The 12,084-nt window shown below is 39.9% G+C and overlaps 1 protein-coding gene across 1 annotated transcript in view; it reads left to right on the forward strand.

Annotated features, from left to right (window-relative positions):
- The window catches only part of MTO1 (mitochondrial tRNA translation optimization 1), a 30,961-nt gene extending 19,281 nt beyond the window's left edge, over positions 1-11,680 (forward strand). Inside the window, exon 12 of the mRNA XM_015097285.4 lies at positions 1,143-11,680. Coding sequence (XP_014952771.2) covers positions 1,143-1,304 — 162 coding nt within the window. The 3' untranslated portion in view covers positions 1,305-11,680. The remainder of the gene's footprint in view (positions 1-1,142) is intronic.
- The last annotated feature ends 404 nt before the right edge of the window (positions 11,681-12,084 follow it).

The following is a 12,084-nucleotide window of genomic DNA, read 5'->3' on the forward strand; positions in this document are numbered from 1 at the left end:
GTTTGCATTTGCATGAGTACATGGGCTGTACACATCTGTTAAAAACTTGGCAGCATACAGCAGTGAATTTGTAATAACAAATATTGAAAGACTTGTAGGCTGTATTTATTGATTCTGAGATACATTTTTAACATCTCTGAGTTGTAGCTTAAAAATTGATGGTGTATCATAGTTTAATGGGCATTGCGTTGGGTTTTTTTTAATTTTTTTCAGTGGATCATAAAATAAAGGGGCACTTAACAAAGCCATGGCCTGCAAAAAATTTTGAAAAGATTTTTTTAAAAGAGGAGTGATTTCATCAACTAATATGGTATTCTTAGTCATAGTCATCATGGAAAGCAGCAGAGAGGCCTGAAGTTTTATAGCTGTATCTTACTCATTTTGGGTTATGTTTTTGTGGATAGTCATAGGCTGTACAGCCCAATATGATAGCCGCTAACCAAGTGCAACCATTTACAGTAATTTAAATGAAATAAAGTTTAAAATTCAACTCCTCAGTCATATTAGCCACATTTCAGATGCTCAGTAGCTACAAAAGGCTATTGGCTGTCATACTGTACAGTTATATTTTTACACTGCCAGTGTTACAGAAATTTTCCATTATCACAGAAAAGTTCAGTTGCATTATATTGGTCATCAGAGTTCACCTCTTAACCAAAATTCTGAAATACCGAAAGCCCTGGCAAACGTTTGCTACAGAGTCATTTGGTGGCAAAACAGATGTGAACTGATATGAGGTCTATTATACCGCGTGGAGTGAATAAGTCATACATTTCACTGCAAAAATATACCATAGAAATATCACTGAGATTAGTCATAGGGTACTGACCAGCACACTGCTAGTAATGTTAGTTTATAGTTTAACAAAAAGAAAAGGTTAGGTACTCTAACATCTGTTAGTTATATCATCTTAGGTCATTTTAATGTCTCTGAGGCTCGGTTTCCCCTGTTTTTAAAGTGAAGATATTAATTATAACCACATTTCTTTTACCTACTTTGTACAGTTATTTTGACAGTACATTAAGATAAAGTTTTGAAAATATTTTATAAACTGTAACGTACAGATCATTATCAAGAGGAAAATATATTTGCTTATAACTGACATAGCTCATTTATGTTTCTCTTGTGGTTTTAATTCCTAGATTGGGGCTGCCAGTCGTATACCTGGAGTGACAGCTGCTGCCATCGTCAACCTGCTCAGATTTGTGAAGACCACTCAGCAAAGACAGGCAGCTATGAATAGAGTTCCCAAAATTGATCAACAGTTACGTGATACAGACAGACTTGAAGAGAGTCAGTTGTAGCTTTCTATTGATAGAAGAGTTAATCTGAACGAGAGTGTAGACAGGAGATAAGAAGTATTTATATTTAGCACCTGTTAAAATAACTTTAAAAATAAAAATAAAAAATAAAGTTATTTTAACAGGTGCTAAATATAAATACTTCTTATCTCCTGTCTACACTCTTAATTAGGTTTTGTGGCTTTGTCATTAATTTATAAATAGGCTATAATTCTGCTTTTTTGTATATCTGAAAAAACAGTTATAAAGTGTATTTATACTCTTTGTTTCAGGTGTTCTAATACAGTATACCTATTAATATAAATTTGGGCAGTGTTCATCAAAGAGAAATACAGTGGAACTAAAACAGAACCTGAAAAAAAAAATCTCAGCTTGCGAATTTGCCTACTCATAAGGACTAATTAACTGGGAATTCCCTGGTGGTCCAGTGGTTAGAACTCCGCACTTCTGCTGCAGGGGACCCAGGTTGGAACCATGGTCAGGGAACTGAGATCTGCATGGCGTGGCCAAAAGTAAATAATAAGAACTTTGTCCATAAAAGGTACCAAATTAAAAGTCTTATCTTTCAATTAGTTTTGAAAGTTGGCAGGCTTCTGCTTAGTTGTGTTATTTCAAAGCCCTCAAATTCTTAAGGCTAAAAATTTGAAACTGTGCAAAATCATCCAGAATCATTCAGCTAATTTCCAGTGCTGGGCTGCAGCATGGTGACTAAAGTTCCCCTGTTGAAAGTCAGAATTGACAGAAAAATCTCAGTGGTGCTGGTACTCTCCAGTACTTGTGATACATGATTATAGGGGTCGGGGGTGGTGACCAGCCGGGTCTTTGGCTAACTCCTCAGACACCTTGACCTTTCTTCACTGACTAGAGGATGAATGTAGCCAAATGGACAAGAGGACCCTACTTATCCTTGGAAATGCCAACTCAGACCTTTCCTGTCAGTCCGGGGAGAAGCTCCCATGTCAGCCTCAAGCCAAAGCAGGTATCAGACAGTTTTAAGCGCCCTGAAATCACTTTGGTTACAGATCTGTGTGTTAAGCCTGATTATGGATGTGGGGCAAATATCTTCTTGCTATAATCATATATAGCGTCTTGGACGTAGCTCGGTTTCCATGAGTTTCATCTAATTTTGCCTTTCCATAACACAGTCCAGGATCAGTAGCAAGTAAAAAGCATTGGGTTAGCCAAAAAGTTTGTTCAGAAGATGTTACAGAACACCCAGAGTGAACTTTTTGGCCAACCCAATATGTGTAATGCTGGATGTTTTAGCAGTGGTGAATTCTTATTGATACTTGATGTAGTAATTTCAGTAACTGGTAACTTTTTAGTTATTATGGCCATTCCTAGGCAGAATTCTTACCACAGAGGCATATTGAGTACACTTCTGTATGGTGTTTGTTAAAAGAGGGTATTTTGTACTACTGTTTATCACGAGAGGGGAACCACTGATTGTAAACTTTTCTTTTTCTGGCTAATTGCAGGAGTAAAAGCAGTGAGTAGGGTGCTTATTGAATGGAATATAGCAAAAATTTATTTTGAGGAAATAAAAAATTCCTAAATGCTTTGGAAGGTTCTCAACAGCTGTACTTTGGGCCTGGTGACACCACATATAAAGAAGCTTGGGTTTTATAATGTGATTCCATTACAGTAGTAACTATCTTACTGAAAAATGTTTGATAGAAAACATGTTTTAGCTTCTGCATTTAGTTTAGGATATGAAACCTCTTGAAATCCACAATTTAAAATATATTGTTATATATATTATACAGAATTATCTCACTTAACAGAATATTTCAGAACAAATCAGCTGAAAATGTAACCTTAGTCCAGTTACTCCATGGGAATCCCTCAACGACAACAGTCAGCATCCAACAGAAGTTGGCCTTATGACCTCCTCCACCCACCACAGACCACATAGCCTGGTAGTTTGAAAAGTTGGGCACATACTGACGTTCATTTCAACAGGAACACCAAACTTAAAATGAGGAAATGAGGGATTTCCCCGGTTGTCCAATGGTTAAGAATCTGCACTTCCAACGGAGGGGCATGGGTTCAATCCCTGGTCAGAGAACTAAGATGTTACGAGCCACACTGAGCGGCCAAAAAAGGAAATGACTAAGAAACACTAAGCACTTGTCAAATTGGTTGAGGAGGGAGGGAATATGAAGATAAGGACCTATGCTAAATTAAACCATCACAGCCTTGAATTACGAAGTTACTTTATAGACAGGTGTTTGAGTTTTAAACTGGTTTGTCACTTTTGAGTTCCAGCCTCCATTGGAATAGCCATGACTTTTCCCCTTCAGAAATTTCAACTCCTAGAAGAATGCCCTGCTCAGGAGAAGTGGTCAGAAGTACCAGGGAAGCTACCAGCAGACTAGGGGTTCCCTCAGAGTTGGCAGAGCTGCTTACGCTAGAAGGTACACGTTATCGATAAACTTTCCCCAGGCTCCCTGTTCACAGTCTTCTCTTGTTGCGCTTACCTCATCCACCTGAATTCTTAATACCTGTCCTACTCTAACTTACTCTTATCAACATGCAAACCTCTTCAATGCAGGCAGCGGCATGGTTGTAGACAGAACATGTTTTTTGAATAAATGAAAAAATAGTACTAAAGGCAAGAGATGGCAAAACTAAAACTTGACTGAATAATTAAATGGGATAAAAAGATTTATAACATATTAAGAGCTGCATACTTATGCGTTTGCCTTTCTCCGTCTCTTCTGTCTTCACATTCTCTTCGTTTCATTTCCTCTATCTTTCTGTACTGTTATCCCTGCTTGTCACTGCTCCTGTTATGATACTAAAGCCTATTTTTTATATTCAGGCCATTTTATTCAATCAGAAAATATTTCCTAATTTAAAAGCCAGGTTAAAGACACAATTGAGGAGATTCCCTGACAGTCCAGTGGTTAGGACACAGTGCTTTCATTGTCAGGGCCTAGGTTTGATCCCTGGTCGGGGAACTAAGATCCCATAAACCACCTGGTACAGCAAAAAAGTAAAAGGCATTTAAAAGAAAATTAAAATGGGCAAAAGGCCTGAATAGACATAGCTCCAAAGAAGATATGCAAATGGCCAATGACCCCATGAAAAGATGCTGAACATCCCTAGTCATTAGGAAAGTGCAAATCAAAACCACAGTGAGGGACTCCCTAGACTGTCCGGTGTCCAGACTTCAAGCTTACACTGTTGGGGCATAGTTTCTCTCCCTGGTCAGGGAACTAAGATTCTAAATGCTGCACAGTGTGGCCAAAAAAAAAAAAGAGACACCGTTTCATACCTGTTAGGATGGCTGTTAACAATCAAGAAATAGTAAACGTTGGGACTTCTGTGGTAGTCCAGTGGCTAAAACTGCACTGTCAGTAAAGGGAGCCTGGGTTCGATCCTGGTGGGAGAACTGGATCCCACATGCTGCAACTAAAGATCCCTGGTGCCACGACAAAGATCCAGGATCTGGCATGCCACAGCTAAGACCCAGTGCAGCAAAAAAATACATGATAGATTTTTTAAAAAGAACAACAAATGTTGAGAACACTGTGGAGAAAATGGAACACTTAGAACTGCTGGTGGAAGTGTAAAATGGTGTAGCCACTTTGGAAAACAGGGTGACAGTTCCCCTCAAAAGTAGAGTTACCGTATGACCCTGAAATCTCACATGCATGTATATATTCAACAGTATTGAAAGCAGAGTCTGAGATCTGTTCAAGGGCCATGTTCATAGCATTATTCACAATAACCAAAGGTGGAAGCAACCTAAGCACGTCAACAGATGTATGGATAAACAATGTATGTACATGGAATGAGATATTTTTCAGCCTTTTGAAAGGAAGCAAATTCTGACACAAGCTACAACTTGGACAAACTTTCAGGTCATTATGCTAACTGAAATAAGCCAGTCACAAAAGACAGACTGTATTATTCCACTTACATGGGGTATTTAGAGTAGTTACATTTACAGAGACAAAGTAGAGTGGTGATTGCCAGGAGTTGGGGCAAGGGAGGAATGGGAATTTACTGTTTGATAGAGTTTCAGTTTTGCAAGATGAAGAGTTCTGCAGGAGGATGGTGTTAATGGTTGCACAACAATGTGAATGTACTTAAAACCACCTTACAGTTAAAAACAATTTAAGATGCTGGGACTTCATCTGGTGATCCAGTGGCTAAGACTCCATGCTTCCAATGCAGGGGCCTGGGTTTGATCCCTGGTCAGAAAACTAGATCCTACATGCCACAACTATGAGTTTGCAAGCCACAACTGAAAAAAAAATCCCATGTACCGACGATCCCTTGTGCTGCAACTAAGACCTGGCACAGCCAAATAAATTTTTTTTAAACTGATTAAGATGTTAAAATTTATAGTGTATAACAATTTTAAAAGCCATGAATTAACTTGTATCTCAGACTCTAAAACCTGCTGATTGATAACTTATCCCCTTCTTATTTCTAAAAATATAATTGAGATATTTTAAAGAGAAGGGTTCAGACTTAAAGATTATCTGAGGAAAAGGCACATTGCATTTAAATGTTAAACCCCAGTTCTTTCTGTCCCATCAAGGAGACCAGAAGAAAACTTTTTCCTATTAACTAAAATCTAAGAGAAATCACATAACCCCATAGGGAGAGTTATGCTTTTCATTGTTCAGTTGCTAAGTCATGTCTGACTCTCTATAATGCCTTAGGCTGCAGCATGCCAGGCCTCTCTGTCCTTCACCATCTCCCTGAGCTTGCTCAAACTCAGGTCCATTGAGTCTTTATGCCATCCAACCATCTCATCCTCTGTCGCCTCCCCCTCTGCTTTGTCTTCAGTCTTTCCCAGGATCAGGGTCTTTTCCAGTGAGTTGGCTCTTTGCATCAGGTGGCCAAAGTATTGGAGCTTCAGCTTCAGCATCAGTCCTTCCAGTGAATATTCAGGGTTGATTTCCTTTGGGATTGACTGGTTCGATCTTGCTGTCCAAAGGACTCTCAGAGTCTTCTGCAGCACCACAATTCAAAAGCATCAATTCTTTGGAGCTCAGCCTTCTTTTAAAAGAGTAGCTACTACCTAATAACGTTTATGTGTGTCAGATACGAAGTTAAGGGCTTTACATGGATTCTTGCTCTTTAATCCATGATAAAACAGTTTTCTTCCTGTTCTACAGACAAGAGAAACAACACTTGGAAATATTAAGAAACACTGCTAGTTGTCTTCCTGATAGCCATGTCTGTACACTGCCCTCCTCCTTGCCTAAAGAACCATGCTTTCGTTCACTCTTTCCTTCCACAGCCCGAGAAGCTTAAACTCTTCATTAGTTTAGAGTAATCTTGGTCATGGCAGCCCCCCAGCATTTGGTCTAGGCCTGAGGCTGGTGTGCAGACTCACCCAATGAGTTGGAAAGGCCGTCCTCTAGGTAGCGTTTTTGCTCTTTAAAAGGGCACCTGTTTTTAAGATGGTATGTTCTGAAATTAGATTGTTGTACAGTTTTGTGAACATGCTAAAGAACACTGAATTGTACGCTTTAAAAGGGTGAATTTTATAGTATGTGACGTATCAATAAAGCTGTTATAAAAAATAAAGGAAGTATGTATGATTGGCAAGCCCTTGAGCAGTGATTTTTTTTTAATCTTTTAAAAAATGTTTTTGAAACATATTTAAAAAAAATTTTTTTTTCATTTGGCTGTGTCAGGCTTTAGTTGTAGCATGCAGAATCTAGTTCCCCAACCAGGTATCTAACCTAGGCTCCTGCATTGGGAGCATGGAGTCTTAGCCACTGGACCACGAGGGATGTCACTGAACAGTGATTCTTAGACCTAGATGTGTATATGTGCTAAGTTGCTTCAGTTGTATCTGACTCTCCTATGGACTGTAGCCTGTTAGGCTCTTCTGTCCATGGGATTCTCCAGGCAAGAGTACTGGAATGGGTTGCCATGCCCTCCTCCAGCGGTTTTCCTGACCCAACGATCAAACCTGCGTTTCTTCTGCATTGGCAAGCAGTTTCTTTACTACTAGTGCCACCTAGGAAGCCCCAAAACCTAGTTGAAAAATGTGAAAATCACATCCGACTCTTTGCAACCCCATGGACTATACAGTTCATGGAATTCTACAGGCCAGAATAGTGGAGTGGGTAGCCATTTCATTCTCCAAGGGATCTTCGCAACCCAAGGATTGAACCCAGGTCTCCCGCACTGCAGGCAGATTCTTTACCAGCTGAGCCACCAGGGAAGCCCAAGAATACTAGAATGGGTAGCCTATCCCTTCTCCCGCAGATCTTCCTGACGCAGGAATCAAACCAGGGTCTCCTGCATTCCAGGTTCTTTACAGTTGATCTAGTTAAGACATCGGAATTTTCAATACTAGCTTGTAGACAGCCAACTTTATCACAGGCAATTCTAATTTAGTTTCATTGGAAATGTCTTGGCATCTGGCAAGTCAGTTTATCTCTCTTCCTGAGTTCCTGTCTTATTACAACAAAAATTTAGAGCAGTGGTTAAAGAGTATAAAAAACAACAGACAAGTTATAGCCCAGTTCAGCTCAAGCAGACAGATCTTTTATTAAACAGACACTCCCTAGACATGGGAGCAGGCTGATCCTAAAGGAGTCTTCCTCATTCTTCAACCCGATCCCACTTGGCTTCCCCTTTTTGTACTGCCAGTCTCCTCCTTTGGTTATGTTGTGTGCAAAGTAGGGCTTATACCCACCACCAGTCAATGAAAAGGAATGCAAATAAGCATACACTCAAGGCCAATTAATAATTGTAAGCTATGTTGTTTATGTCTTCCCATATGTCTTCCAATAATTCAGTGTGTTAAAATTAGATGTAAAATATTCCTGAATCCTTCAGTCCAGTTCAGTCACTCAGTCGTGTCCGACTCTTTGCGACCCCATGAATCGCAGCACGCCAGGCCTCCCTGTCCATCACCAACTCCCAGAGTTCACTCAGACTCACGTCCATCGAGTCAGTGATGCCATCCAGCCATGTCATCCTCTGTCATCCCCTTCTCCTGCCCCCAATCCCTCCTAGCATCAGAGTCTTTACTGGGCTCCTAACTGCCTAAAGTTCCTTGGAAAAGCCCCTGTGGTTATTTTGTATCCACTGTGTGCCCAGGGCGCATGTGCACCAGTTGAAAAGTCTCTGGTTATTTTATGGCATATGTCAGCTCTCCTGGGTGCATCTGAGCTGGAGTTTAGAGATCAGCCTGCCTCCCTTTGAGCCAAGCCTCCCCTTGTTGCTCATGTCTAACTTCCTTCCTAACACATCTGTGTTTCTGATGCTCAGCCAACTGTGAGAGTCACTGACTTTCCTTCATAATTAAATATCCACTGGGTAGCTTGTGGCAGAAACAAAGCTATAACTTTATAATGTGTGATGGCTCAGGAACCTAGATGACAAATAATTTGTACTGTTGAAGGAATACTAGAGCAGTTCAGTTGTGCAGAAAAGTGAACTCACATTGTTACAGAAATTCAAGTCTAAAAGCTGTTCCAGCTTTCAGTGAGAGGTAGGCTATGGTAATTTGTAGGCAAGCAAATTTTTTTCAAATGTACTTTTGGATATACTTTTGGATATACTTGATGCCTGTGGACAGATACATAGGTTGAGATCCTGTGCTGCTTTATCTACTTATTTTTTGGCTGTGCTGGGTCGTTACTACGCTGGCTTTTCCCTGGTTGCAGGGAGTGAAAGCTACTGTCTAGTTGGGTGCTCAGCCTTCTTACTGCGGTGGTTTCTCTTGTTGTGAAGCACAGGCTGCAGGTGCATAGGCTTCGGCAGGTGCGGTGCGTGGGCTCAGTAGTTGTGGTTCCTGGGCTCAAGAGCACAGGCTCAGTAGTCGTGGCGCTTGGGCTTATTTGCTCCGCTGCATGTGGAATCTTCCCAGACCAGGCATCGAACCTGTGTCCTGCATTGGCAGGCAGATTCTTTAGCACTGAACCACCTGGGAAGCCCTGAGGTCCTATGTTTTTATGCCATAAAGAAAAAGATGCAGCTATTTTAATCTAGAAACCTCACCTTTGACTGTCACTGAGCTAAATCGACGTTTTTATAACTGCTGTCTGCAATTCATTATCAGATCATGAAATCAGTTTTTTGTCATATGTAGCAAGTGCTCTAATACTTTTGTTTCAGTAATTTATGTACAAACTATATTTCATAAATTTTAAGAGGCATATTTGTTCCATGTAGGAAATGGCAACCTGCTCCAGTATTCTTGCCTGGAAAATTCCATGAACAGAGGAGCATGGTGGGCTACAGTGCACGGGATCACAAAAGTTGGACATGACTGAGTGACTAAGCGCACACACACACATACATTCCTCAAATTTTTCTAAAAAGCTTTTTAAAACAAGACATTGGTCTCTCCCTGTGCTGTGCCTGATTAAGTGATGTGATCTGAATGTAATTCCAAGTTGCTATTGAGCATGGATCTCAGATATTCTGACTTCACAATGCCTGTCACTTTCAAGTAGGTTTTTTCCTCCACTGGATAAAGTGTTTCTTCCTCCCTGTTAAACAACATAGGGTAGAAGTCTGTTTTGGCTTACCCTTCAGTTCCCACTCTCACTCTTTGCAGACCATTTCATACTACGTATTTATGGAGTTAGACGCTTTAAGTGTTTGCTAGACTATTTTTTAAAATCCAGTGCCTCCTGATTAATTCATTTTTAGTCTTATGTTGGTTTTTCTTTTAATTCTGTTTTAGAGTTAGTCTGTACCCTTTTATAAATTTTCAAAAATTTATTTTTGGCTACACTGGGTCTTCATTGCTGCAGCGGGCTTCTTCTAGTTCCAGTGTGCAGGGCTCTCACTGCAGTGGCCTCTCTTGTTGCAGAGCACAGGCCCTAGGGTGCACAGGCTTCAGTAGTTGTAGCTCACAGGCAGCACGTGTAATCCTCCTGGACCAAGGATAGAACCCGTGTCTCCTGCATTGCACGGCAGATTCCTAACCACTTGATCACCAGGGAAGTCCAGTCTGTACCCTCTTGATACATGGGAAATTGAAAGTTTTAAATGCATAAATATACATAAAAACACACTGCATAAATTTAAAATGAAACATCTAGACTCTACTGTATTTAATACAAGACCAGACTATATACGTGAGTGCAAGCATGTGGTGTTTCAACCAGTGAAACTTGACTGATTTTATTTCCAATTTTATACAGAAAAACCTCAAGGGGGGCAATTTAACAAACTGCAGAGACAGGTATCAGAGATTTGAAGAAGAAAACTTATAAGCAGCTATATAAAATATGAGAAATTAAGTTCCAAGAGATGCAACCCCTAGACTCAAAGAGTTAGTTTGGGAAAGTGTTTTTTATACCGAACCATGACTGAATAAAAACCACCTCACTTCTCAGACATTTACCGAGTTGCCAGTTTCTACACAGAATCCTGTAGGAGGCTAAACAGAGAAGTCCAAAGGATCAATCAGGAAGGTATGGCAATAGTTAAAAGAGAGGGGCTACAGGTCAAGTCTAGATCAGGTCCTTCCTTTGTTGCAATGGCATAGCTGCAGTCCTTACATCTGAAAGGTTACAACCCAAGTCTCCGAAAATTTTGCAGATGGCTTCACCAGCAGGCTGAGAAGACCACATCCCCACCTTGGGTTCCTCCAGACAGCACCGGAACTCAAACTCCTTATGTGGCAACCCTATGGTTAGTGCAACACCAACTAGGGTATTCTCTCAACCAGATGATTTTACTGAAAACTCAACCAAGTGGAATATTTTCGGGTTTTTAGTAATTTTTTATATTAACCATCTGTTGTTTAACCACACGTACATGATCATACCACGCTCTCTCGGCTTGGTTTTTGCTGCCAGTTACTCTCACTAAAATAAACTACCTACTTTTGATTCTGTCCATTTTAAAATTGATTTGGCTTTATGCAAGCAATAACCTACATTCTATACAATGTATCAAAAGAGACAGTGTTAAAGGCAATATCCAGACTGCATATGTTATTAACTTTGACAAAAAAAAAACAAAACTACCTGAACTCTTTTAGGGAAAGTGTAGACTGGTTAAAATAGAAACTGTAAATTCTGCAGATTTTTTTTTTTTGTTTTTTTTTGTCTGCTCAAAAAGGCCAAGTCAATTTAAAGCTTTCACCTACTTCACTTTTCTTTAACCAAACATTTGATAAAATTTTCACTACGGGGAGAATGGCACTGAAGCATGTGTAATAAATATCATATAAGAAACAAATCACCAGTCTAGGTTCGATGCAGGATACAGGATGCTTGGGGCTGGTGCACTGGGATGACCCAGAGAGATGGTATGGGGAGGGAGGTGGGAGGGGGTTCAGGATTGAGAACACGTGTACACTGTGGCAGATTCATGTTGATGTATGGCAAAACCAATACAGTATTGTAAAATAAAGTCTGAAAAAAAAAGAAAAAGTTTTCACTGTGGTGACCCTGTGATTAAAATGGTAAAGTATGGTACAGGTTATTGTATTAGGTGCATTTGCAATTGGTGAGACCAAAGTCAAACAATAGTTCTCTAATGTAATACCAAGTTCCCTGTTTCTGGACCTGGTTTGCTCAGTACTTATCAATAATTAAGGTAAAACTACAGAAACACAAAATACTAGCTGTATAAATGGCAAAGCCCCCATTTTTATTTAACATGGCTCCAAATGCAAAATTATCTCAACAAAATGATAAAGTATAGCAGAGATGTAAACTCCGAACATTTGAGTTTTTAAAGTTAATCACACAGTGGTATCTTGGGTTGTGTCCTGAGACAGATAAAAAGGCCATTTGAAAAAAAACTGACAAAATCTGAATAAAGTCTAGAGACT

Source organism: Ovis aries, chromosome 8 (genome assembly GCF_016772045.2).
Source record: "Ovis aries strain OAR_USU_Benz2616 breed Rambouillet chromosome 8, ARS-UI_Ramb_v3.0, whole genome shotgun sequence".
Lineage (NCBI taxonomy): Eukaryota > Metazoa > Chordata > Mammalia > Artiodactyla > Bovidae > Ovis > Ovis aries.